The 25,862-nt window shown below is 35.4% G+C and overlaps 1 protein-coding gene and 1 pseudogene across 2 annotated transcripts; both read right to left on the bottom strand.

Annotated features, from left to right (window-relative positions):
• Positions 1-10,406: 10,406 nt before the first annotated feature.
• Positions 10,407-18,249, bottom strand: LOC149001470 (beta-glucosidase 13-like; annotated as a pseudogene). Its single transcript, XR_016170295.1, has 13 exons — positions 18,053-18,249; positions 17,873-17,942; positions 17,387-17,445; positions 17,223-17,298; positions 17,060-17,137; positions 16,899-16,986; positions 16,378-16,635; positions 11,637-11,752; positions 11,337-11,560; positions 11,208-11,239; positions 11,013-11,115; positions 10,809-10,917; positions 10,407-10,593 (listed from the first exon to the last, which is right to left on the bottom strand). The product of XR_016170295.1 is annotated as a beta-glucosidase 13-like (transcript).
• A 2,437-nt stretch (positions 18,250-20,686) lies between these two features.
• On the bottom strand, positions 20,687-25,409 carry LOC149001469 (beta-glucosidase 12-like). Its single transcript, XM_089137724.1, has 13 exons — positions 25,158-25,409; positions 25,000-25,069; positions 24,557-24,615; positions 24,398-24,473; positions 24,212-24,289; positions 24,005-24,092; positions 23,443-23,698; positions 22,796-22,911; positions 21,974-22,200; positions 21,702-21,733; positions 21,509-21,611; positions 21,307-21,415; positions 20,687-21,075 (listed from the first exon to the last, which is right to left on the bottom strand). Exons 1-13 carry the CDS (start codon positions 25,314-25,316, stop codon positions 20,907-20,909), a joined length of 1,542 nt encoding a protein of 513 aa, XP_088993850.1. The 5' UTR covers positions 25,317-25,409; the 3' UTR covers positions 20,687-20,906.
• Between the last annotated feature and the right edge of the window lie 453 nt (positions 25,410-25,862).

Genomic DNA, 25,862 nt, shown 5'->3' with positions numbered 1-25,862 from the left:
TCCCAATCATAGCGGATATTATACACTTAAAGACTTCAATTGAATCTATCATTTTTCGGCATGTATATCGTGAAGCTAACATGGTGGCAGATGTACTAGAGAAGGAAACTGTTCTTACCCAAGGTGTCTTGTTAACAATAAAAATCCCCCCCCCCCTCTATTCTGGGTTTTATTGTTTGATATATTAGGCCTAAGCTATACTCGGAGATTTTCCTACAAAAAAAAATACTATCTTTGTAGTTTATTTCTTTTATTTATGTGTGACAATGATATTGATACTATTACACCCACCCTTGACAAGATATGAGACGCTATAGAAATTCAACCACCATCCACAAAGCACCGACGTCCACCAAATCACATAAAAGATTAGGTTTGAAGCTATTTTTTGCATCTTCATGACTTCATCCATCTTTTCACTTATTTGTTTGCTTATTCTTAATTTGCATGAGGATTACGTGTGTAACCCATGTTTTTATTTAGTTTTTCCTCCTCGTTTGTATAAATTACTCGCGTAATTAAATTGGATAATGAGAATTATTATTTACACTTCTATTCCATTCTATTATTCTTCCCATGATTTTAACAAGTGGTTTAGCCTCGACCTTAGGTTTCGTTCTTATTGTAATTACCAATACTTTGCCTCTACCCTATAAACAAACATTTCATTATATTTTATTGATATATTCTTCATTATTGATGCTTAGAGAACTTTGTCTTTCAATATAAAACAATTGAAAGAGAGCTTATTAAAGTGATTGGCTTTATCATTTTGTATTTTAGGTAATGATGACAAATTCTATTATAATATCAATAAGTTAGTAAAATCATTTTCTAATTAATTATTCAATGATTGAAATTTTTTTTTCAATAACAATGGATAATTGAGTGAAGAAGACTCGACCTAGCTAGCTAAACAAAACTAGGGCCAACTCAATAAAGTGAATCTTACATAAACTAATTCTACAAATAATGCACCAAATCCTTTGTCCAATGTTAAAGGGAAAGATCAATTTTAAGAAAAAAAAATAATTTTCTCCCTCTCATCCAGTGGTTTCGAACAAAATTGAAATACTTCAAATCCATTTCAGTATTTGTAATTTTTATTTTTTGTACCAAACACGGTAATAGTGCAACTCATCACTAGCCTAGATGGTCATATTCGTTTCAGTTAAAACGTATAAACCATACTTCACTTTTTCGGTCAAGCCCTTTGACAGTCTGAAGCCTCGATAAAAATTTGTATATGTATTTAATGTGATGATTATGTAACAACACTTGGAATGACAATCTTACCCCTACATGAAGAACATTATAATACATTTCTAATCATGCATGTGAATTAGAGAAAAATAATGTGAAGTATGATTAGGTTCACACATTGATGGAGTTGTAGTGGCATAGCCTGGCCATAACGTTGTAGTGTTCTAGTTGCTCTTGTTGCTGTCCCTCTCTCTCTATATATATATACTATATTATAGTTGCTTAAGCTAATTTACAACTACTTTCTGTGGGACCCAATTTTATAAACGAATGAGAACAAAAATCAAATAGACTTTTTTTCATCTAACCATTCAGGATAGGCTTTTTTGGATCTTGTAATTATAGGCCTTAGTGGGCCCAACAATTAAGTAACTGACTTAAGACTTTGAGAGACCAATAAGGACAGCGATTTTTTGACCAAAGTTGGTGGCGTCTAGAATACGCCATTCTGGTGGCTTTAGGTACAGCTGGCAATTTTGGTAGTTACGTCTACCGCCACTAGCTGCCATATATAATTGGTCTGGAAAGTCAAAAACGTCCAACATTTGGGTTTTCTTGTCAATATCCTATAAACCACACAACTCATTCCAGTCCCTATCAAGTTTAAACTCATATAGAACACGTGGAAGAGTTAATTACCTTTAAATCCACTTTTCTTCCTAAATTAGAAATGAAGGCCTCCTTGACACCTTGTGGCTTATCGAAGAAAGATTTTTTTTGGGGTAAAGCTTATCGGAGAAAGATGGTGACAAGGAGAAAGATGGTGACAAGGAAAATGACAATCTTTGTTATTATGCCCATTTGGTTTCATTTGGTTTAAGGGCTTGTTTGGTAATATGAATCTCGAGATTTCAAATCTCTTAATTCATGAATTTGAGATTTATACCATTTTGGTTGTTAAAATCTTTAGATTCATGAAATCTAGAAATTAATCTTTTTACACTAAAAACGTGAATCTATAGATTTATAGGTATGGGGTAAAATTCAAAGATTTTATTGCTATTATAAAAGCGCTACACATTTGTGCATTTACAAAATCATGTTGACCAAATAGTTTTTTAGTATGAATACACAGATTTTATTCCATAACCAAATAATCAATTTTCTGAGTTATGACTCCATAGATTTGAAATCTCTAGATGTTTGAAATCTCCAGACTCATGTAACCAAACAGGCTCAATTGAGAAATCACATTTCGATATTATTGATCATTATAATAAATAATGTTTGAGTTTTTCTCAAGTTTAGATCTTCTCTTTGTAGGAAATTTTCTTATAGTGTTGAATAAGTTATAGAATTTAGCCGTGTGACAATCCAAAAACTATAAGTGTTAATCCAATAAATGCTCTTGGAATAGAATATTACACATGAATGCATCTTATACTTTATTGAACACTTAGTGGGAGATTTTATTTGAAGAGATGAGCCAAATACGTTTTCTTCCAGTCATGATAAATGATTAATAACACTGTGAAGCCGACGATTCCACCTCTAAGGGCATGGGCCCTTGCATGATGTATATTTTCTGATTGAATTTCTTTTTCTTTTCTCCGACAATGAATTATATTTCAAAAGTGACAAACAAGGGAAGAGATAGGACTATCTCAGAGTTTGTTCATTCTCTTTGATGGATGGAAGCAAACTTTATCATAATGAACACAAAAAAGAAAAGTTTTTTTTTGTGTGGAAGAGAGTGTCTCCTCAATCAATAAGAGAACCAACCAAAACATACAGATAACACATCAACTAGTTAAGATCCATTACTTTCACGAGAGTGAGACAGATGATTCTTTCGTGCTACATGCCAACATATCACAATTCGTTATATTTTTTTAAATTTCGGTAAAAGACTAATCAATCTTTTTCACATAAGAAAATACATCAATGATGCAATGAATATAATGAAGAGATTCTTTTTCTTGGATATAAATCAATACAAATGGGAAGGTTGAATAAAGCTCCTTGTTTGACATGTTTGAAGCCATCGAAGTAGTTAAGTTCCATGTCCAACATGTAACTTTGAAGTAATCGAAGTAGTTGAGTTTGGAAGCTAACGACTCAATCCAACCAACCTCACTACTCAAGAATGGATTTACTGTTCTTGATGCCTATCTTTTTGACTTTATCTTTTAGATGTCAATAGTGCAACGTACGTGTCATTATTCATACAAAGCCATATGTGTGAATGGTTTTTTTTTTTGACTTCAATCTTCTATTCTTTTCCAAATAGAATGTTCTAGAATGTCAATATTGCACCACACCGCCAATTTACTCATAAGGAGTAAAAATGACGACATACATCAAGCTTTTCTCCACCTGTGATGTTGTGTTCAAATTGACACTTTTGACAAACTATGGGTGAATCTTCTTCAGCTTGATTTGAACTTGTTTACATGAACAAAAAGGTGAGAACGATTCGATCTGAAGGACAGCCAAACTACCACCTCCGACGATCAAGTCAATAAATAGAAGCAATACATTTCCCTAATGAGTGGAGACTACTTGTCTTGAACTAAGAAGTTGTAGACAGAGATGAAATCACTAATATTGGAGTGAATAATCAGTTAGCTTTATTAGAATTAGTTTTTGATATTTATCGTTGAACTTGTTTAATCTTAGTCATTAGGTCTTTCATGACTCGTCCCAATCTCGACGCATTAGAGTCCTTATTAGGGTTAGTTATGGCTTGATATCCCGTTTCCAGCCCAATTCTTATTGCACTTTCCCTCCCTCGCCTCTTATAGGGAACCATAGATAGTATGAGTCCGGTAAGTTTGTTCTTGCGAATCGTTTCCCCTTATAGGCTGAATTGTTATGATTTTATGTTGTGGTCGAACCCCTAGCTGTCGTAAGTCCACCTAGCTGATTTAATCCGGTCGACTTAATCACTAACTTGAGATTGAACACAAATTTGTACAGCATACGACGGAGAAAAAATACTTTATATTCGAAGTAATCCTAAAATCTAACGTGTGGTGGCTCCTTCAATCACTATAATAGTTTTTTCAAAACTTAGAGAAGTAGGAATTAGATTTATTGGATTATAGGAGAAGAATCATTTCATTGTGGAATCATCACTAACTGAATTAGATTCACTTTAATACCAAAATTGTCTTTTTTAAGTGCCTTAGTTCAATTATGGTGCTTATTATTAATAGTCCTTTTTCTTTTTACTGGATTGCAAGGTAAGAGATAGTAATGGTTTCAATCATTTAAATGCTTTTGAGGTTGTCCTATATGGATTCTAATGGAAGATAACCTATTACCAAAATGTCTTTTTAAGTACCTTAGTTCAATTATGGTGCTTATTATTAATAGTCCTTCTTCTTTTTACTGGATTGCAAGGTAAGAGATAGTAATGGTTTCAATCATTTACATGCTTTTGGGTTTGTTATATATGAATTCTAATGGAAGATAACCTAACCTTCTTTTTAAGTTGGTATATGTCATGGGTTGTTCTTTAATGTATGATATGCATATCTGTGGTTGTCTTTTCATTATGCACGGTTGGTTCAGAGTTGGTTATCTTCAACAAATTTAAACTGGGTTTTTATTAATATTGAAAATTCTTATGGATAAGATTCTATAAAGAATAGAAAGCTACCACACAACTACTCGAAAAGAGTTTTTGATATGAGTAATGTAAGAGAATGATGGCTGAAGATAGAAAGAGATATAGAGAGACATCCAAGGAGAAGGAGGGAGAGAGAGTGTGTGCGTGTGAGAGACAGAGAGAAAGAGGCACTAGGATTTATGTAGTTCGGTTGAATTCAACCTACGTCTACAAGAGAGTTTCAGATGTTTTCACTATCATTAAGAATTGTGTAAATGACTTCCTTATATAGAAATAGAGTCTTTGTTCATCAGTGTTTTAAGACTCTTGTAATTGTGGTATTCTAGATACCCTTGAGTTACAATATTTAGATTTACATAAAGATAGGTGTTTTAGATTACATAAAATATTGACCAGGATTTTGTAGCAGTTGTAATATGTATCAAACTCTTCTTTGGGTTGGTTAGAGTCTTTGTGAATACTAATTGTAGAGTCTCTAGATATAATAGTTAGTGTTTGATTAGTTGTGGAATTTTTGGAAGCAACCCTAACCGCATAAGCTTGAGATGGAGTGGCAGCTAGAATTTTGATTGATGTCCCAAAAATATCCCTCATAACTAAAAATTGTCACATATGAATTTGGAGCCAAAATTTGACTCCCTAGATATTGAGCCATTATGTATAATTTTCCTTCATCATTTTTCCTTCTAAACCATATAATTCTTAAATAAATAATTTTATTTTCATTTTCTTCAATGAGGGCATATATATTACTAATGCTCATAGTCAAAAGAGTTTTGAGATGGATGACTTATGTCCAATAATGTCCAACCACTACTCTCAAAATTTGATTTTAATGGCAAATTGGCTCTCTTAATGCAAACCTAGCTCTTCATGAACTGATCGTCATTAGCAAATTCAATGGCAGACACCTTATTTTCTGTACATAAATGGGGCTTACAGCCCAAAGAAAATAACCAAGCACTGCTACTGGGAGGCATTAAGTCTTGAACGTCATCTACTTGGAAAATCTCCATTAGATCAATCTGGGGGTTTTGGAAGAAGATTCACTCCTCTTATAGGGGATTTGGGTTCCAGACATTTTTTCCACATCACGGTTTTTATCCCTGAAGGCATGATGCACCTCTACTCACCCTATATGTTGTGTCTAGACCTTCTTGGGGCTTTGCGGGTAGTTGGATGACCGCCTCAGGGGCTTCTTCAACAATACCTGAGTAGGAGATGACCTGCACTCACAATGGAAGTTAGAGTGGCCTGACCTAGTGTAGGTTGGGGAGCCGCCTCCGACACTCAATTTAATCTAAGCACAACAATTGAAGGCTTTGAGAGGGTTTCTCAGAGTGTAAGTTTTAGTAGTAGATAGTTCTTCATACCTCACAAGTCTTTTGAGTTGACTTCATATAGTGGTTACTCTATGCGGTTTCTCCGTAGATTTTGCTCAATAATGAGAAGTGGCATGGGTTTCTTTAGAAAGCACATTTCCATTTCCTTGGTGGTTCCCTTAATGGACTCTAATGGAGCCATTACTCCGAGAGTCACTCCCCCATGCTTCACTATGAGTGCATGGGGTGGTTACTTCTATAACTAGCTCCTTTGACTTATTCTTTCTTCGAAGACTTCTCCAAATGTGGTTCTCCAGATTGGGAGTACTTGCTCCCTGACCTAGGTCCTTCCCGATGGAGAGTTCTTTATATTTATCTCGAGAGGAATATTTCATGCATACCTCGTTGGGGGGATTCCTTGTGCCTTCCCCCAAGGAGGAGGTTCTTCATATCTTCCCAGATGGGCAATTTTTGTGCCTTTCCCGATGGGGGAGGTTTTTCGTACCTTCCTTGACATGGAGGTTCTTCACTTGTTTCCCAATAAGGATGCAGGCTAACCTGACCATGGGGTACTCGGCTTTGTCATCCACCACTACTACCTAAAGCATACTCCCTCTGGTATCCAAGAACCAAAATTTTATTATTGAACAAATTCTTAGTGATTCTCAATTCAATCAATTGTGAACATGCTTTTTCACAATGTTCTTTAAGAGTTTAGATCTTTTATCCATGCGGTTAGAGGACTATGCTTTTCTCACACTCCTCTACTATACATGTCGATGGAAGTCCATCGATCTCTGAACACTGACAAGATGTATCAAAGGTGGATCCCTCTCTTGAATATGTGGTGAAAGAATGTAAAAAGAGCATAGTCCTTTACTACCAAATATAAAAGATCCCAACTAGTTCTTTTGAAAAAACTACACTTGCATGGGGGTACCCATGATCTTCACAGTGATCAGTGAAGAGCTTCCTCTGTCCCAAGAAATCAGTCACTGAACAGGTTGTCGGAATCGGCTAGTAAAGGAGGCTAATGTTCCACTGATCCCAAACTGTCTTCAATGCTGCTATAGTTCTGTTTAATATGTATTCTTCACTAGTGAACTGACAAAATCTAACTATTTTTTGGAATTGCTTCAATATCCAGAAGCAAGTTCATGTTCCCTACATCTGATCCCTTGATTGTAAAAAGTCTGGTTGAAATAAGAGACAAGTGTATCTGAAAATCGGGTCAGTTTTTCAGAAAGCATGGTCCATATGTTCACACAACCCCATGGCAATGTAATTATTTTATTTTTTATTTTTGGGTACAAGGGCGCTTTTTATATTTAGGGAATGAGGACATTACGTATGCCGTCAGTAACAGTTGAACCCACAACCTCTTACCAATCGATCAACACTGCATTGCAGTAATTAATTCTAAGTACTGGTGAGATTTTCCATTGAAAACTAAGTAACTGGATCATGTGTCAAGGTATCAAAAGAGTCTCTTGGCAAAAATTGCTACTATAAGGCTAAGCCAAAAATAAATTACCCTTGAGATTTTGCTTCTATGAAAGCCTTCAACAATATTCACCGAGAACCATTTATATGGCGACGATTACAATAAGGACCGTCGCCAAAAATGGGTTTTTTTGTATTGTGATTGTCCGAAAACTTATATTACTAATTATTGAAATTTTAGTGAAGAATTAATTGATTTCAATCACCATAGCTACTAGACCTTCACTCTCTGTGTCTTCCCTTCCATGTGGAATGTGCATGTGAGTGGTAGTCTCTATGTGAAAACATTGTATACAGACTCTGCCATTCAACTTCCCAAAAGCTTTATTTCTGTACCACGAAGCCCTGATGTCTTTGGGCCTATTATCTACATTACCTTCTATTTAGGGTTTCTCTATATTTTAATGTGTCTTGAAATTCTATGGGGAGTTTTACAATTTTTATACCAGAATAATGGAAACTTTAATGTATGATTTGGTGGTGGTCAAGTCGCTCATTTTAGATAAACCATGTAAAACCATTTTGTTGTATCTGTGTTTAGCCCAATTTTCTAGATGGGCTTTTTGTTCCCAATATTGCAACTATAAATGCAGCACCTTCATACTTCAAGATGCACTAGCAAGAAACAAGCACACCCAGGTATCTAGCTTCCATGAGCAGAGAATTCTTCAACCACAATAGTCATGAAGCCTACTGAAATTCCTGGTAAGCAGCAGATGATGTAACGAAAATGAAGCCTTCTTGGGAAGCTACTCCGACTGATCAGCAATGGTGACATTAGTTGGAAAGACACCTGCTGCATCATGAACATACAGGTTCACCAGCACAGTAAAGCCCAACACCATCACCATAGAGCCTTGAACTACCATTAATTACTCCATGAATCAGATGGGAGAGCACAAGAAATTGACTACTTCATGAGAAGTCAGAATTAACAATTCTAAAACCAGATGTTAATAGCGTTTTCATCTTCAGATTTATTTAATGGGGACAGCATTATTTCTTTTACACAACCCTTCGTGTCTGCCATTCACTTTCCATTAAGAATTACCTTCCAGTATACATTGAAAAGTGAAATCATCATTTGATGGACTCTTGATTTAGCATCATCATCATCATCACATCTGTGTGGGTGTGTACATATTATATGTATCTGAGTTTGCACGCCCCAATCAGGCATTGGTGTGAAAGTTTTCGCTTATTAATTATTATTCTAATTATCCTTGTGACTCTTAGAGAGGATCTTCAGGCCAAATCTTTTTTACTTTTGGATAACTCCTATCAAAAAAAAAAAAAAAAAAAAAAAAATCTTAAATCTTTATCGTGAAAAATTTTATCTAATCGGGAGCCAAGTACTAATATTTTATACATAGAAAGAGAGTCAAAGAAAAAATTTAAAATTTTGAAAAAAAAATGAAAAAAATGTAAAAAAAATTGAATAAGGGGACCAAGTGCTAACATTTTACTCATGAAAAAAATATTATAGAAAAAAATTCAAGATATTAAAAAATGAAAACGAAAATTTCAAAAAATTGTGGGGGGGGGGGGGGGGGGGATGTAGCTCCGTCCATGATTTTCAACTGCTAAACAACTAAAAGACTCTGAAGAACTATTGTACATTTCAAGAAAATTGAAAAAATTTCAATTGAAAAGAGAGTTAAAAGTTTTGGACAAATGAAAACTCCATGGAGGACCCAATGGTCCAGGAAGTTCAGGAAGCACAATTGAAGAGAATCCAAATCTTTGATGTGAAATATATTATAGACATGCTAGTTTTGTGAAGCAAAATATCCTGTGAATAAAATTTTAACTTCAAAAAACACTTGTGAATAAAATGTTTTTTGACATGTTTAGGGACAAAGTTTACTTAGAATCGGATGCACAAGTTCTCACTTCTCAGTAAGAGAATTAATGATTTACTTTTAAGAACTTTGATCTTTTTTAATGATATTCATCCATCAGAGTCAATGTTAAATTGTTCACAGGTGATTCACATTTCATGAATGGTGGGAGATAGAGTGTGATAGTTAGAGAATTATTAGGTTTCGACACCCTCCCTTTTTTTTTTTTTCATTTTTCCATTCTAAAAGATGACTTATATTAAAAAAATAAATTAATTAAGAACTACACTCTTGAATTGTGGGCTTGATCATTTTATTCCCACCACAAGCCTGTGCTAGCTTAGTGCTTTATATTTTGTGTTTGCCAACTTCACCATGGTTCCTGTTCATTCACATCATGATAATTTAAAAATAATAAATTATTCACACACATATTTTTATTCCCAAAGCATATCATGTTTAGAAAAATTTTCATTCTGACTATTCTCAAAGTATTCAATTGTTGGACCTACACCCAGTTGTCCAAGTTTGTCGAGTATTTGAATAGATTTAAGATTTTGAAAAAAATATGAATAGATAATAATAATAATAATAATATGTTAGAAATCCATGAAAAGAAGTGCATTAATATCTCTTGTGATATACTCATTTAATGAGGACCTTCGGATAATTGAGAGGAGAATTTCCATTGACATACAAAAAAATTTGATAACTGATGGAATTAATCCTGAAGAACTTACCAAAGAATTTTACTTTTTAATTTTTTGATAAATATTTCAAATTTGGTTAATAAACCGTACAAAATAATTATGAACTTCATATTGGAAAAATTGATTAATGCTAGACTTGAAACCGCAAAAGAATCATTCCATCCAGCTCTTGAGGGACGGAAGGAAAAAGAAAAAAAAAAAAAAAAAAACACTAGTTCTTGAGAAATTCTTTGAACCAAAGAGCAGAGCGCTTTGCGTATCTCTTCAACCCATTTTTATAATCTACAAAGTTCATGCCGAATCTAATCGTATAACCACTGCTCCATTCAAAATTGTCTAATAATGACCATGCAAAATATCCCTTCACATCCACGCCATACCTGCACCAGAGTCAGATTCAATATGAGAAGCCCAAGCAATTTAAAGCTACTCGTTAACATTCCTGTTGCACAAGAACTCCTCGACAATTCAGTCAGCAATTTAAATTTCAATAATATTTTTATACGGCCTTAAGCCACACAGAAGTCAAATATTCCACTTGGGTTAAGCTATTTTTAGCAGTCTAGTATTCCAAAACAAATAATAAAACGCTTACTTGATGGCTTTTCTAATGTACCACAGATGGCGATCGTAAAAGTCAACTCTTTTGTCATCCTTGAGAGCTTCTTGCAAAGGTAAGCTACTGTTGTTCGCCTCCCCAAACCCTAAAAACAGAAACATAAATGTTGATCCATTCAAAATTCTGTAAAAGACAACATATATGGATGTTCAGAGACGGAACTGAATTGATAAAACTTACCGTTTTCAGTAATGAAAATAGTTGGATTTTCATATTGCTTCTTTATGTAGATCAAAAGCTCTTCAATTCCTTTCGGATAGACATAGAATGCAGCTGAAGCAGTCTGTGAAATGCATCAAATCTGAACTTAATTAAATATTTACTACAATGAAGGTGATGAACATGAACTGCAGAGTCTGTAAGCTGAAGTCATACCGCTGGACCAATGAAAGCCCCATTCTTTGAAACTGTAAATCATAGAAGAATTTCATATCTTTATCATGAAGGGATTTTGGTATCATAACAACTAGATTGAAATTCATGAAGGGTTTTAACCAGACTCACCTGTGAGGTTAACACGAGAATCAGTTGTTGATGAGATTACGTTATTACTAGTACTGTTCAAGTGAGCATCAGCTGCATAATTTGCAGTATAGTAGTTCAATCCAAGGAAGTCTAGTGATCCTTTCACCATGTGAGATTGTTTCTTTGAGAATTTTGGTAGCCGATCACCAACAAGAGATCGCATGATATCAGGATAATGACCATAGGTCAATGGGTTCATGAACCTGTTCAGACAATATTCTAAGATTAGCCTACCTTCATGGTTGATGATGTAGCAACGACTAATGAAGTGTTACTTACCATCCAATCATGAAATCAAGAGCTCGATGGGCGGCAGCAATGTCAGATTTGCTGTTGGAGTAGGGAACCATCCAATGACACACCAGTGTGATTCCTATCTTTCCCTTTTGTGATTTCTGGTTTCAAAAATGCAAGATGGTTACTTAGTGATCTTTCAAAATCCAGTCTTAAAAAAAAAAACAAAAAAACTAAAACCTCACATCCGCAGCATCTTTGCAGAAGAAAATATATTATTTCTTCCACTTCTTTTTTCCTTTTCCTTGCGTGATCTTATGTTTTCACAAGAATTATGAGATTTATTTTTAAAAGGAGGTTACTAAAATTAGTTTAAATGACAAAATGTCTGTTAAAAAAAATTAAAATTCAGACCTACTTGTGTTTTCATTAACTTAGTTATACCATGGATGCAAATTTCTTTTTATTTAATATTCTTTAAAACTTTGAATAGTTTACATGACAATGTAATGGAACCTAACATATTTTGCACTAAATATATTTTTTTTTAACACAAGATTTTCAGATATTAAATAGATAAGATAACCATCTTCAAGCAATGGATAATGAATCAATGTCAGATGGGTTGTAAGTTCAGAAAACCATTTACCATCTGGTAATGGTCGTATGTTTTCACAAGAATTATTTTTTTAAAATGGAGGATATTAAAATTAGTTTAAGTGACAAAATCTGTTTAAAAAAAAAAAAATCAGACCTGTTTGTGTTTTCATTAACTTCAATATTCGATGAATGCAAAATTGTTTATTTAATATTCTTTTAAAACTTTGAATAGTTTACATGACAATGTAAAGCAACCTAACATATTTTGCACTAAATATTTTTTTTTAACACAAGATTTTCAGAGGTTAAACAGGTTTGTAATTTTTCAATTCGATTCTGAAGGCTATATGGCTGATATATGAAGATAAGGTCCATCTAGGATTGGATTGCAATTGGTGTGGTTTTAATGATGGAGGTTAGGCTTTAATAGTAATGCTGCCCAACCTTCTACCAGATTGGTTTGGGTGCATTTCCTAGAGTTGTTGCTAGACTACTAACAAGTTTGTGTATTGCTTTTGATTGTGAAGGCAGTGGTCATCCTGTAACTCTGGACAATCGGACGAAGCAGGGAATGTTTGGGAACTTTGGCTATATCCTGGTAGAAGTAGACAAGGAATTTGAGTGTGAATGAGGCTCAAGTTGAGCGCTGTGAACCTCGATTAGGGAAGGTCTTTAGTTTTATTCAAAATGTAGTGTATGAGGATTGGGTGGAAATGTGTTTCTTCTATAGGCAATTTGGTCACTTGGCAGCCTAGTGTACCTTTAAAAATTCTGGACCTTCTATGGTGGCTTAAGAGCTACCAGTGAGGGGGAATAAGACCTTGGTTTGAGCTCCGGTGGTACAGGATGCCTTGGCTGGCATCGAAAAAGAGGACTCCACTTCGAGCGGAGCATTGGTAAATTGGGAAAAAAAATTCCTCAGTCCTTCGATGTTTAGATGTTGTCAAATGTATCTAGGCCCAGCAAGGAAGAGATGGATGATGAAGTGGATTCCATAATTTAAAAGTTTGAAAATTTTGAAAATGAGAGAGAGGTAGCCATGTTGCCAATAGACGGGGTCCACACATACTCAAGAATTTGACTTCTTGGAAGAATTTGGAGATATCTAGTCCCACGAGGAAGAGATGGATAATGAAATGGATTCTAGAGTTTCAAAATTTGAGAATTCAGGAAATTTTGAAAATGACAAAGTGGTAGCCACCTTACCAATAGAGGGGCTCATACAAAGTAATGCATAGGGGGGATCACTACAAGTTGGGGGAGTAGGATTTCCGCCATCAGTTGAGGTGGCCCACGGAGGCCCCGCTACTGTAGAGGATTCGGCCATTGTTCTATCTAATGACATGGATGCTAATCCAAGGGGGAGTGAGTCAGCCGAATTCAATGATGAGAAAGTGGCCCAAGATCTAGGGTCCGTCTACAGTGGTTGGGGTTGCGGTGAGGTTGAGACTTGCACAAGCTATGGGATTACTGGTGGTAAACAGGTTGGTAGGAAAGGTGGAAGGAATCAACTTCACTTAGTGTCTACTAGTCTAGATGAAGAGGGAGATCTCAAACTTCCATAGTTGTACTATATCATCACTTGGGCGAATTGAGATTGCTTTTGAAGAATTTGCAAAAATTGATCGAATGTTGGTGGAGAAAGAAAGCAATGGGATGAACAATTAATTTTTGATCATTGGATCTTCTGATAAGAAAGGGGTTTTTATCTTAGAATTTTTAATGAAGATATTCTTTTGGAATTTCACGGGTGTGAGGCAAAAGGTAGGGATCAATGCTGTGCAAATGTAATTTTTCATGATGCTTTTTTGTTTTTTTCCCATTCTTAATGCGATCGATGTTTATTTTCTAAATAAATATCTTGCATTAAGAATAAGAAAAATATAAAAAGAGAAAAAAGAAAAAGGAAAAATTAAGAAAAAAATTACATTTGTAGAGCATTGATCTCTGCCTTCTGCCTCACACCCATGGTATTCTAAAAGAATAGCTTTATAAGAAATATTTTAATATAGAAAAACCTCTTTGCTATTAGAAGAGCCAATGATCTAAGTTCGATAGTTCATCCCATTGTTTTCTTTCTCCACCAAGAGTCGATCAATTTTCACAAATTCTTCACAAGCAATCTTGCTTTGCCTACTGTTTAAGATCTCCCTTTCTTCATCTAGATTTGCAGACATTGAGTGAGGTTGATTCCTTCCCCCTTGCCTACCAATATGCCCAAATTTTTTCCCCGATTAATCACATAGTTCGTACTAGAATGTCTTGGCCTTCTCTCAACACCCAACTGATCCATTGGATCGACCCCTAATTCATGAGATACTTTATCAATGTCCAACTCACCCTTCATGTGTACAAGACCCTCCACGTGGGATCCCTCAATTGAATTTGTGGTAGACTCCAAGTTCTACCTAGAAACCGAATTCTAAGAATCCCCCTCCCATGGAAATTGCTTTTTGTGGGCCCCTCTTTAGGCAACGTGTTTACCACTCAAATCATTTCCAAAATTTTCATATTTATTGAAGTTTTAAAATTTAGAACTCTGGAATCCACTTCATCATCCAAGTTCTCCCAAGAAACCTAATTTTTAGAATCCCCTTCTTGTGCAAATGGCTTTGTGTTGGCCCCCTCTACTGGCAACATGACTACCATTCTATCCTTTCCAAAATTTTGAAAGTTCAAAACTCTGGAATCCACTTCATTATCCATCTCTTCCTCATGGACCTAGATTCATCTGACGGCTTCTGAGCATCAAAGGACTGAGAAAATAGGTTCCACCAAATTTACCAAAGTTCTACTTAGTGGACTCCTCCCTATCCATGCTAGCCAATGCATCTTGTACCACTAGAGCTCCGTCAAGTGTGTTCTTCCCCGTCATTGGCAGCTCCGCCACCATAGAAGATCAAGATTTTTTGAAGGTACACTAGGCTGCCAAGTGATTAAATCACCCATAGGAACAAATTTTCTCCCCTCCTCAAATACTATGCTTCAAATAAAACTGAAGAACTTCCTTGATCTAGGTTCATTTTGCTTAACTTGAACTTCATTCACTCACTTCGATTCCTTGTCCATTTCTACCAGGATACGGACAAAGATTCCCAAATATTCCTTGGTTCTATTGTCTAGAGCAACAAGACGACCTACTGGCTTTGTAGTCGAAAACAATATGAGAACATGCAAGTAGTCTAGCGGCAACTCTGGGAAATGCCCACAAATCAATTTCATAGAAGGTTGGACAACATTAATGTTAAAGTTTGGCCTCCATTGTTGAAACCACACCAATTGCAAACCAATCCTACATGGACAACGTTTCCAAACATTGGCCATATGGCCCTAAGAACTGAATTGATAAATTACAAACCCCTTCTCTATGGAACACAGGCTGATTGCCACCCCCACTTTCCATGCTTTCACTTCCTTCCACACCTCTTCCATAGTGGTTCTCTGGAAATGAAACCTACCAATCAGACAGAGCAAAGCTGAATTGGTTAGGTTGCATCTCATACTCTACCCAGGGGATCACCACACACTTGTATTTTCTAGCCTAAATAAGTTTTGAAAGATTTTCTAGGGAAACTCCTGAATCCACTCCATGCCATTCTAGCAAAAGAAACTTGCCTACCACCCCCCGAGCAAATCGGAGGTCCTTCACTCCCTGGTGGCTACAAATTTCCGCCTATCACCAAAATTTTTTTTCTCTCATCCGAGTTTCTTGAAGCTTCTATGTCCTCCATTGGGAACCCCAATTGATCTGTATTCAAATCACAACTCAATCGTAAAATTTTTCTCTTCTATAATTTTAATATTAGTGATCTTCCAGCAAAAAAAAATAAAATTATAAGAACAGTAAAATATTTATTCTCTTTAGATGAAATTCTAACATTGAGATTCTTGGACACCTCACAGATTCTTAAACACTAAATGCTTGATTTTACCCATGAATCCACAATGAAAAACTGATTTCGGACTTCAACAATTACTACATGGGACCATTCTAAGAATAAAAAGAAAATCGAACCATTGATCCACCACATGGGTGGTCCTCAAATTAAATTTTCCAGAATAGTGAGAACTACAGATTCCAACCAAATGTGGCATGAAAGGACAAAGAATAGCCATCGAAATGATAAACCAGTCTTAAAATCAATGAAATCAAACTTATTGAAAAGCTTACGCAGATCCTACTAACCTGGTACTTTTTCTTGTACAAATTTACTGCAGAAGCGTGAGACAGAAGCTGGTGGTGTGAGCCACCCAATAGGGCTCAGTTCCAGAGTTCCCAGGAATACAATTTGAATCCACATCTTTAGAGCATCGACCCGGAGCCAAAGCTCCTGTTGCATATCCAAAAGTACTGTAGACAAATGGCTCATTGAAGGTAATCCAGTGCTTCACACGGTCCCCAAATTCTTTAAAGCAAAGCTCTGCATAGTCTCGATAGTCCTTTCTGTGTAGGAATCAGAAATCCACTTTGTCCATCAGGTCTGGGTCCATATTTTGAATCCAAATATGGATTATCAAAGTGAAATCTTGGAAAAATATGGGTAGTTAGTAGCATCAAGTAAAGATGCTTAGTCTCTAATGGGTCATTTAATCTTGTTTGATATAGTCATACGTTGATTATATATAAGACACTCACCTAGGGGAATTTTAATGGTGCTCGTGTATCATAATTAGCTGCAGGAAAACAAAAAATTTTTGGTTACTTACATTATGAGAGGACTCAAGAAACCACCATACTCCTTTTCAAGTGCTAGTGGAGAATCCCAGTGGAAGAGAGTGACGAAGGGCTGTATTCCTGTACATGACGAGAGACGTACAGCTTATATAGTGTAGAGACTAAGAGAGAGAGAGAGAGAGAGAGAATCTACCATTGGACAGAAGCTTGTTGATAAGGTTATTATAATATCTGATCCCAGCCTTGTTCACTCCTCCACTAAGCTTTCCCTCTGAGATTTAAATGGTTTCATAAGGAACAAAGCAAGGGCCTTATATTTTTCTGTATAGAGAGAGAGAGGGTGACGATTCACATACTAGGTAGTAGTCTGGGCCAAGAGATAGAGAATCTATAGGCATCCATTCCTATTTTCTTCAATATACTCACGTCTTCCTAGAAAATATGAGTATTAAAATGGTCAGCGTTACCAGGTGATATGAAACAATTTGTGTAAATGGAAAAATTAGGGTTTTAATGTTACCTTATAGCGATGATAAGAATCAACTGCGACATCTCCATTGCTATGATCCGTTATTTTATCTATCACCACCAACACAAAAAGAACAAAAAATAGTTACTTTCGTGAAAATATTATCCTCCTATTTGAATGCAACCTAATGTAGCTTTAGAGTCGGATCCTCTATCAGTTGGGATAGAGGAATAAGGTATATATTCTCTGACATTTATCCATCACATAATAAAGGCAGAGCTCACCCCTAAATGCTGATAAAATGAATTAAATTTAAAATTCACAATAGGCTTCACACCTATTGTGTGATAGAAAAAATGTCAAGCAAACATACATCTCTCTACCTGTTGAGGTAAAGAATCCACACTCCTACCTCCATGCACCTTCTTAAAGTCTTGAATTCAAAACTTGACATATTTTGCAGGAGAACTTAGAATCTATATGTCCACAAGTTTAAGCAACAAACACATACATTCTTTGTAAGATATAGGAGAAAACCTGGATATTCGTGAGTGAAATAGTCCCAATTACTGGGGCCTTTACCATCTTCAAATGCAGCACCTTCATACTGCAAATATCAGACAAAACATATAAGCACGGTCGTCAGTCATGTTACTATTTTTGAAGTTCTGAAAGTGAGAAATCTTTAAATACGAACAATGGAGACTTTAGGTATACCTGGTACGCAGCAGATGCTGCCCCAAAAATGAAATCTATTGGGAAGCTACTGCGACTGAATGGAACAGTGACATTACTTGGAATGATCTCACCTACTGAAGGAACAAACAGGTTCACTGCTAGAACTGTGAAACCCAACACGAAGACCAGAGATCTTTGAACTGCCATTACTTCTTACTTCTCCCTTTTGCTTTCTGGTTTCCTTGTGCTTGCAAATTTTAAAGATGCGCATAAGAGCTATAAATAGACTTAGATTTGAGTTTGGCCTTTGCTAATGCAAAATTCAAAATCCCCACAGTGAGTCGAAGCTGATTCATTGTGATTTTTCTATTGTATATACTTTTGATATTATCTACCTTATTTAGTCAGAACTTTGGTTGTTGGGTTCGGGAGAAGGGTCCCCAGCAGTGCTGTTTTTTCACATATTTTATCTAAATTCAACCAAATTTGAGGGTCTTGCCACTTTGCCAGAGTACCCATTCTTATTTTTTTAGAAAAAGGAAAATTTGAGTATTTCAATATTGACCACAAGATGGTTTTATACTTTTATTTACCATGATTAATGCAGTCAATGTATTTTAAGAGGTGCTTTTGATTTATCTCGTTAGAATTCAGAGGTGAACCTCTTCTAATATATGGTAGAGAAGTATAAAAAGAACACAAACTGGATCCCAACTCTTTTAAGAGTGGAATTCCACTGATTGTATTGATAGTTATACTTCATTCTTTCTTGTAATTTCTCACGTCTCATACATTATATACGTACATGTTCATGACGTGCATCATCCCGTTGACAACTCATAAAGTATCCTACTTAGACTTTCCTTTTCTTCTTATTCTATTTTCTATTTATTTTGAGGAATCCCAATTTTAGGTTTATGAGAACATTTTTAATAATCTGTAATATTTTAGACCATCACATCAAGGGCCCCAAAGTGGCCTTTATATTATAACTAAATAACTATATTAGAGTTTTGGCTGAAAGGATGGATATGCTGAAATTGGTCAAAATGATTGCACACGTGGATATATAGTTTCTTCCCCCTTACGCAATTGTACTAGAGAAAAATAAGGAACTGGATGGATAGAGAATAAAAGAGTAAAAAACAACTTATTAGGCTGTTAGCTGAAGCGTCATTTTGATCATATATATCGTGATGCTTGGAGTAATAAATAGTTAATATGCCAATGTAGGATTGGTTGAGTGGTAAATATTCATACTTCTCAGTAGAGAGGTCTTGGATCCGGCGGCATTAATATTTCTAGTATTAAAAAAGCACTCGTACAAAAATTAAAAAAAAATAAAAAATAATAAAAATCAATATATTTTGTGCAACTAACAAGGTGAAAGAGATAAAATTCCACAATGAGGTCTAAAGGGTCCCGATGATGATAAAATACCTAAAATTGAAGAAATAAAGAACTGAAGAGACAGAAAGATGATACAATCCTATCAATCCCCATTACTTGACCACCATGAAAGCTCCAACTCTTTTGAGACTCAATTGAAAACACAGCTTGCATTAGGAGGAGGGCAGTATAGCTTGGTTCTGTGAGAAAGTGCTTGGAGCGACATGTATTTAAATTTACACGGGAGTGACTTGCAAGTGAAATTGCCCTACTGCAATTAGACAGAAAAACTGAAACACACACATCAAAAAAAAAAACTTCTTTATATTCAAATACATAGAAACCCATCCCCAAGATATTAATACTTGTTATTGGGAGTTGAAACTTACTCCAAATGTGAAGACTTTTAAAAGAACCTTTGATCCAAGAGAATTTCTTGGGAACTAATTTCCTCACATCTTCCCAAACAAGAGAGGGGTGGGGGGGGGGGGGGGTCCAGCCTTTAACTTTCCTGTGAATAATAAGTTGACAGCCCTAACTGAACCAGTCCTGTACAAACTTCATGTTAGAATACGTGGTAAAGCTCAATTATGTTATTAATCTGCATTAAGATACTATTATCTTCTAGGCATCCATGGGTATTGGATCGTATTTGTTTACTTTCTATGTGCAACTTTGACAGTTTTCTCTTCAGATATTAAATTAGGATAAGATTAGAATTAAGGCTTACTTGTGTATGAAATGTGGATGCATTACTGGGATTAATTAAGAATGTTTTGACAAGCTGGACGACATGTTTGCTTCCATGTTGAATTAGGGATGCATGTTTTGAAAACCCTGGCAACATGGTAACATGTCTGCTTTCATTCACCCCCCCCCCCCCCCCCCCCCCCCCCCCCTTCCCAAATCTATCTTTCTAAAGACATGAATTGTTTATTGCACCTAAAAAAAAAGTATTTCTTGAAATTCAGTTGCTGAAAGGATGATTGTTAGACTTTGTAAGTGTTATGTATGTGGACCTGATTTTGCGTAAATGTGGGGGTAACAGTCCCTTACGGAGATCAGGAGCCCAAATTGCATTCAAATTCATTATTAATTTGATAGCTCAGATTACTCTGAGAGATGTATGGTGTTGATTATATTTCGATTAAGGTTTTGGTATGATTATGTAATTTTTCTCTTTTGTGACTTGACTTTTGGTACTTGAGAATAGTGAACTATTGATGACCGTAGATTTCCTTCACTCTGAGGTTTTCCATGTAAATCTTGCATGTCTTTGTGTTCAATTTTTCTTCTTTTCTTTTGTTGTATGATTGCAATTTGATTTTAACAATAAGAAAACTAGCCGAGAAAGCAATCAACACATCCAAATCCCAATCAGTTAGGTAGAGAGGTTAAGATGAGATGGTATATTAAACGACAATCTAGTTCTTGATAGACCACAGGAAATTAAGGAGAACATACATAGACAATTAGACATAATTCTCAATTTAATCAAAAAAAGTTATTTCTTGAGGAATTTCTTGAACCAAATGGCCGAACGCTTTGGGTATCTCTTTAATCCATCCTGATAATCTACATAATTAATGCCGAATCTAATTGTATAGCCACTGTTCCATTCAAAGTTGTCCAACAATGACCATGCAAAGTATCCCCTCACATCCACACCATCCCTGCAACAAAGTCAGATCTATCAGATGTGTGAACTGCACAGTGATGGAATCCATGCATGCGTGAGAATGGTTTGTCTTTGTCAGAGATAAGAATCCTATCTACTTGAGGAATGGAACTCAACTTTGAGTTAATTTCATACCCACTTGAAGTTATTATATATGTCCTTGATAATCAAATGGTCTTTTGGCAAACTTATAATCCTAAGGAATACAGAGAAAATTAATGCTTACCTGATGGCCTTTCTAAGGTACCATAGATGGCGGTGGTAAAAGTCAACTCTTCTGTCATCTTTCAGAGCTTCTTGCAAAGGTAAGCTGTTGTTATTCAATTCAGCAAACCCTAGAAACAGAAATTAAACATAAAACTTGATCCACTGTACAAGACGAAAACGAGGATGACATAGAGATTCCTAATTGGATCTATAAAGCTTACCGTTTTCTGTGATGAAGATAGTTGGATTTTTATATTTTTTCTTTGTATACTTCAATACTTTCTGAATTCCCTTCGGATAGACAAAGAAAGCAGCTGATCCAGTCTGCAAAATAAATCAAATATATACTTTGAACAGACTGCGCAAGTGATAAATGATCAACTTGGATTAATGCTGGCAGTAAGATACTCATACCACTGGACCAATGAGAACCCCATTCTTTGAAGCTGTCAAAATGATAGAAGAATTTTTAATATTATTGTTGTAGACGATAATGATCAGAGTTCTACTTAATCTTCATAGACATATGATCGGAATCGCATTCAAACTTAAACTCAAAGAGACACAACCCTAACATGCAATTTGTTTAACCTTAGTTTCACTCTTATCATTCATTTCTATCGTGAATATGGTTATGACATAAACCAAGTAGATTCTTACTCCTGAAGGGTTTTGACTGGACTTACTTGTGAGGTTAACACGAGCATCAGTTGTTGATGAGATTAGGTTATCACCAGTGCTGCTCAAGTAGGGAGCATCAGCTGCATAATTTGCAGTATAATAGTTTAGTCCAAGGAAGTCTAATGATCCTTTCACCATGTGAGATTGTTTCTTCGAGAATTTCGGTAGCCGATCACCAACAAGGGATCTCATGCTATCAGGATAATCACCATAGGTCAATGGATTCATGAACCTGTTCAGACAAACTCAGATTAGCCTAGTTTCATGTTTGATGATGTAACAACTAATTAAGGTGTTGTATGGCAACGTTCTTGTTCTTGTTTCTTGTGTTTTTTATTTATTTTTTATTTTTTATATTTTTAGAATATAAACAACCGAAATCATGCAGATCTCAATCTGATCGGTTTACTTTTTGTATTCTTTTTTTTTTTTTTCTCTTCATTTTTGAAACGCACACACTTTGGCATAGTTTTGAGCCAACTGCAAGAAATTGGTGTTTCTCACAAAGAAAAAAAAAATTCTCTTGACAAGGCAAAGGGGCATGTCTTTTTTTGTATCCCAACACAACATTCAATTTTGAAAACTTAAAATTTCAAATTTTCTATGTTTTTAATTTTTTTCTTTTTTTTTTGGTTATATAAATGATTTTTTTCTTATGTAACCATACATGTTTTCAACACATGGAAGACAGTGAGAATCAATGAAAATGTATAGAGATAGAAAAAAATTTTATTTTTTTCTATACTTAAGACATGGAAACAGACCAAAATTGTTGGCACAGAACTCCTAATTAACCAAAAAAAAACTCCTAATTAACTGATACTTACCATCCAAACATGAAATCAAGAGCCCGATTGGCAGCAGCAGTGTCAGATTTGCTGTTGGAGAAGGGTATCATCCATGTTAACACTAGTGTGATTCCTATCTTACCCTTTTGTGATCTCTGTTTTCACAAATTCAACATGCTGTTAGGCTGTAATCTTCTTACATGAAAATGGATTTTCCTTTTGCATAATTTCAAATGCTAGCAAAAATTTTTGTACAGTAAAGAAATTGTTACAATGCCCTTGTACAGATTCCATATGATGTTTAATCGATAATTTCTATCGATTAGAGTAGAGGTTTGTATTTTCTCACTCTAATCTATCAAATATTAAGAGTGGGGTCTACCTATAAGTGTTGAGAAACTTAATCAGAAGTGGGATTCTCAGTAGATCCCATCTCTAATGTGTGGTGAAGAAGTGTGAGGCGAATATATATCTCTATCATAACAGAAAAAGGATCCAAACCCTCTATATGTCTTCGTAATAAATACTAGCTAGGAAAACGGTGGTCTTAGAATCAAATTCCAAAATAAGGACATATTCCAACCAAATGGGGCGTTTTTGACAAAGAATAACTATCAATTCAAAAGACTAAACTGGTTAAAATTTGCTACCATACTTAGTGAGAAGCTTATGCAGATCCCACTCACCTGGTACTTTTTCTTGTAAAGTCTTACAGCAGAAGCATGAGATAGAAGCTGGTGGTGAGCCACCATGTAGGGCTCAGTTCCAGAGTTCCCAGGAATACAATTTGAAGTCACCTCCTTTGAGCATCTACCAGGGGCTAAAATGCCACTTGCATATCCAAACGTACTATAGATATATGGCTCATTGAAGGTGATCCAGTGCTTCACACGATCACCAAATTCTCTAAAGCAAAGATCTGCAAAGTCCCGATAGTCCTTTCTGTATAGGAAATCAGAAATCCACTTTGTCCATCAGGTTTATGGTTTTGAATTTAATTTAACCATGCATTAATTATTGAAGTGAAATCTCAATTTCTATTTGGTCATTTGATCATGTGTTGAATAGATATTCATGACTTAATGCCAACCTTTTGCTTAAATCCTAATACTAACATTAAAAATGACACCAATATCATTTGCAGCATTGTAGAAAACCCTTTTTTTTATTTAAATCTTTTATTTATTTATTAAGTAATTAATAAATTATTATTATTATTATTATTTTATTTTCAGAAGTGCTACTTACATGATGCGAGGGCTTAAGAAACCACCATACTCCTTTTCAAGTGCTAAGGGACAATCCCAGTGAAAAATAGTCACAAAGGGCTCGATTCCTGCACCTCGTGAATGATTTCATGGTTTAAAAAATATGAGTGAGAGAGAGAGAGAGAGTGAAAAATAGTCACGCAGGGCTGGATTCCGAGAGAGAGAGAGAGAGAAAAAGAGTAGTTACCGTTGGATAAAAGCTCATTGATGAGGTTGTTATAATATCTGATGCCAGCCTTGTTCACTCCTCCACTAAGCTTTCCCTCTGGGAGTTAATTTGTTTGAGAAAGAACGACAGAAAGGTGCTTATTTGTGTGTGTATGAGAGAGAGAGAGAGAGAGAGAGAGAGAGAGAGAGAGGGTGATTTACATACTGGGTAGTAATCTGGGCCAAGAGATGGAAAATCTATGGGCATCCATTCCCATTTGCTTCAGTATTCTCACATCTTCCTACAAAATCGAGTATTAAAATGATCTAACTCTTCTGGAAAATATAGAATCTTCTTGTAAGAGGATTATTGTGTTGAGCTTACCTTATAGCGATGATAAGAATCAATAGCCAAATCTCCATTACTGTGATCTGTTACTTTATCTGTCATCACAGATATATACATAGCCAGTAAATGACATAAAGCAATGCAAAGAACAACCATAGCACAAATCCGAAGGAATTTGGATCATGTCTTTGCACAAGGACTTAAGAAAACTTAAAATCCAAACTAATCTCATATTAAATTCTATGATAAATTTCATAAAATTGATTGCTAGAGTGTCTTGGACATCTTCATATAAAAACATGAAAGAAGTAAAATAAAGGGTTAATTTTCATTTAAACCCCTAAGATTTGATTCACATCATTTAGTCAAATGACATTTTACATTAGCTCCTGTGTAGTATTCATTCAACAAACCAATTAAAGACATTTTTATTTAAAAAAAAAACAGAAAGAATCTTTTATTATGACATAGGAGAAAACCTGGATATTTGTGAGTAAAATAGTCCCAATTACTTGGGCCTCTACCCTCCTCAAATGCTGCTCCTTCATACTGCAAAACCAGACCTACGTTATTCTTCTTAGATTCTGTAAGGAGAAACTTCAAATCTTCAAATACAACAGTGAAGATATAGGTATACCTGGTAAGCAGCAGATGCTGTCCCAAAAATGAAACCTCTTGGGAAGCTACTCCGATTGAAAGGAACTGTGACATTGCTTGGAATGACTCCAGCTGCTTGAACATGCAGGTTCACCAGCACTATGAAACTCAACAAGACCAGAGAACCTTGAACTGCCATTATCTCTTCTCTTCTGTTCTCTTGTATCCTTATATATAAATAATCTGTAAATTTGAAAGAAGCTAATGTGTGTGTGTTTGTTTGTGAGAGAGAGAGAGAGAGAGAGAGAGAGGCTTACAGGCTCTGAGAATGGTCATAACAAAACTTGAAATCTTAAAATTAAATGAAATCAACATTATTCAAATATCTTGATTTCACATGCATCATCATCACATCTGGTTGTGCATACGTAATCGATTGAAATTGCTATATTATATTGCGATGCATGGTGATGGCGTGCAGCATCCCATTGATGATTGGCATAGGTGTCCTCGCTAGACTTCCATATCCTTCATATTCTATTTATATTTTTTTTAAACTCTTTGTAAGCTTTATGGAACAGTTTCATGTATTACATGTCAGATTATCACATTAAAGGGTCATCAGTGGCCTTTATTTTATAACCGAACAGCTATTTTGGAGTCTTCAATTCTGATGCCTCTTTTAGGTTGGCAAGAGTAGATCTAAACCTGTTGTCTCCGGCATCTTCTTGATCCCCAGCTCACT

This window comes from Hakea prostrata, chromosome 10, assembly GCF_041222555.1.
Source record: "Hakea prostrata isolate BN-2017 chromosome 10, UWA_Hpros_2, whole genome shotgun sequence".
Taxonomy (NCBI): Eukaryota; Viridiplantae; Streptophyta; class Magnoliopsida; order Proteales; family Proteaceae; genus Hakea; species Hakea prostrata.
The sequence above is the reverse complement of the archived record's forward strand: the minus strand, read 5'-3'. Positions and strand labels throughout refer to the sequence as shown.

Coding starts and splice junctions, on each gene's coding strand:
- LOC149001469 (XM_089137724.1), bottom strand. CDS start 25,316: ATGGCAGTTCAAGGTTCTCTGGTCTTGTTGAGTTTCATAGTGCTGGTG. Junction 24,616..24,999: donor TTTTACTCACAAATATCCAG/GTTTTCTCCTAT, acceptor CTGTGATGACAG/ATAAAGTAACAGATCACAGT. Junction 21,612..21,701: donor GGGTTCTCATTGGTCCAGTG/GTATGAGTATCT, acceptor TTTATTTTGCAG/ACTGGATCAGCTGCTTTCTT.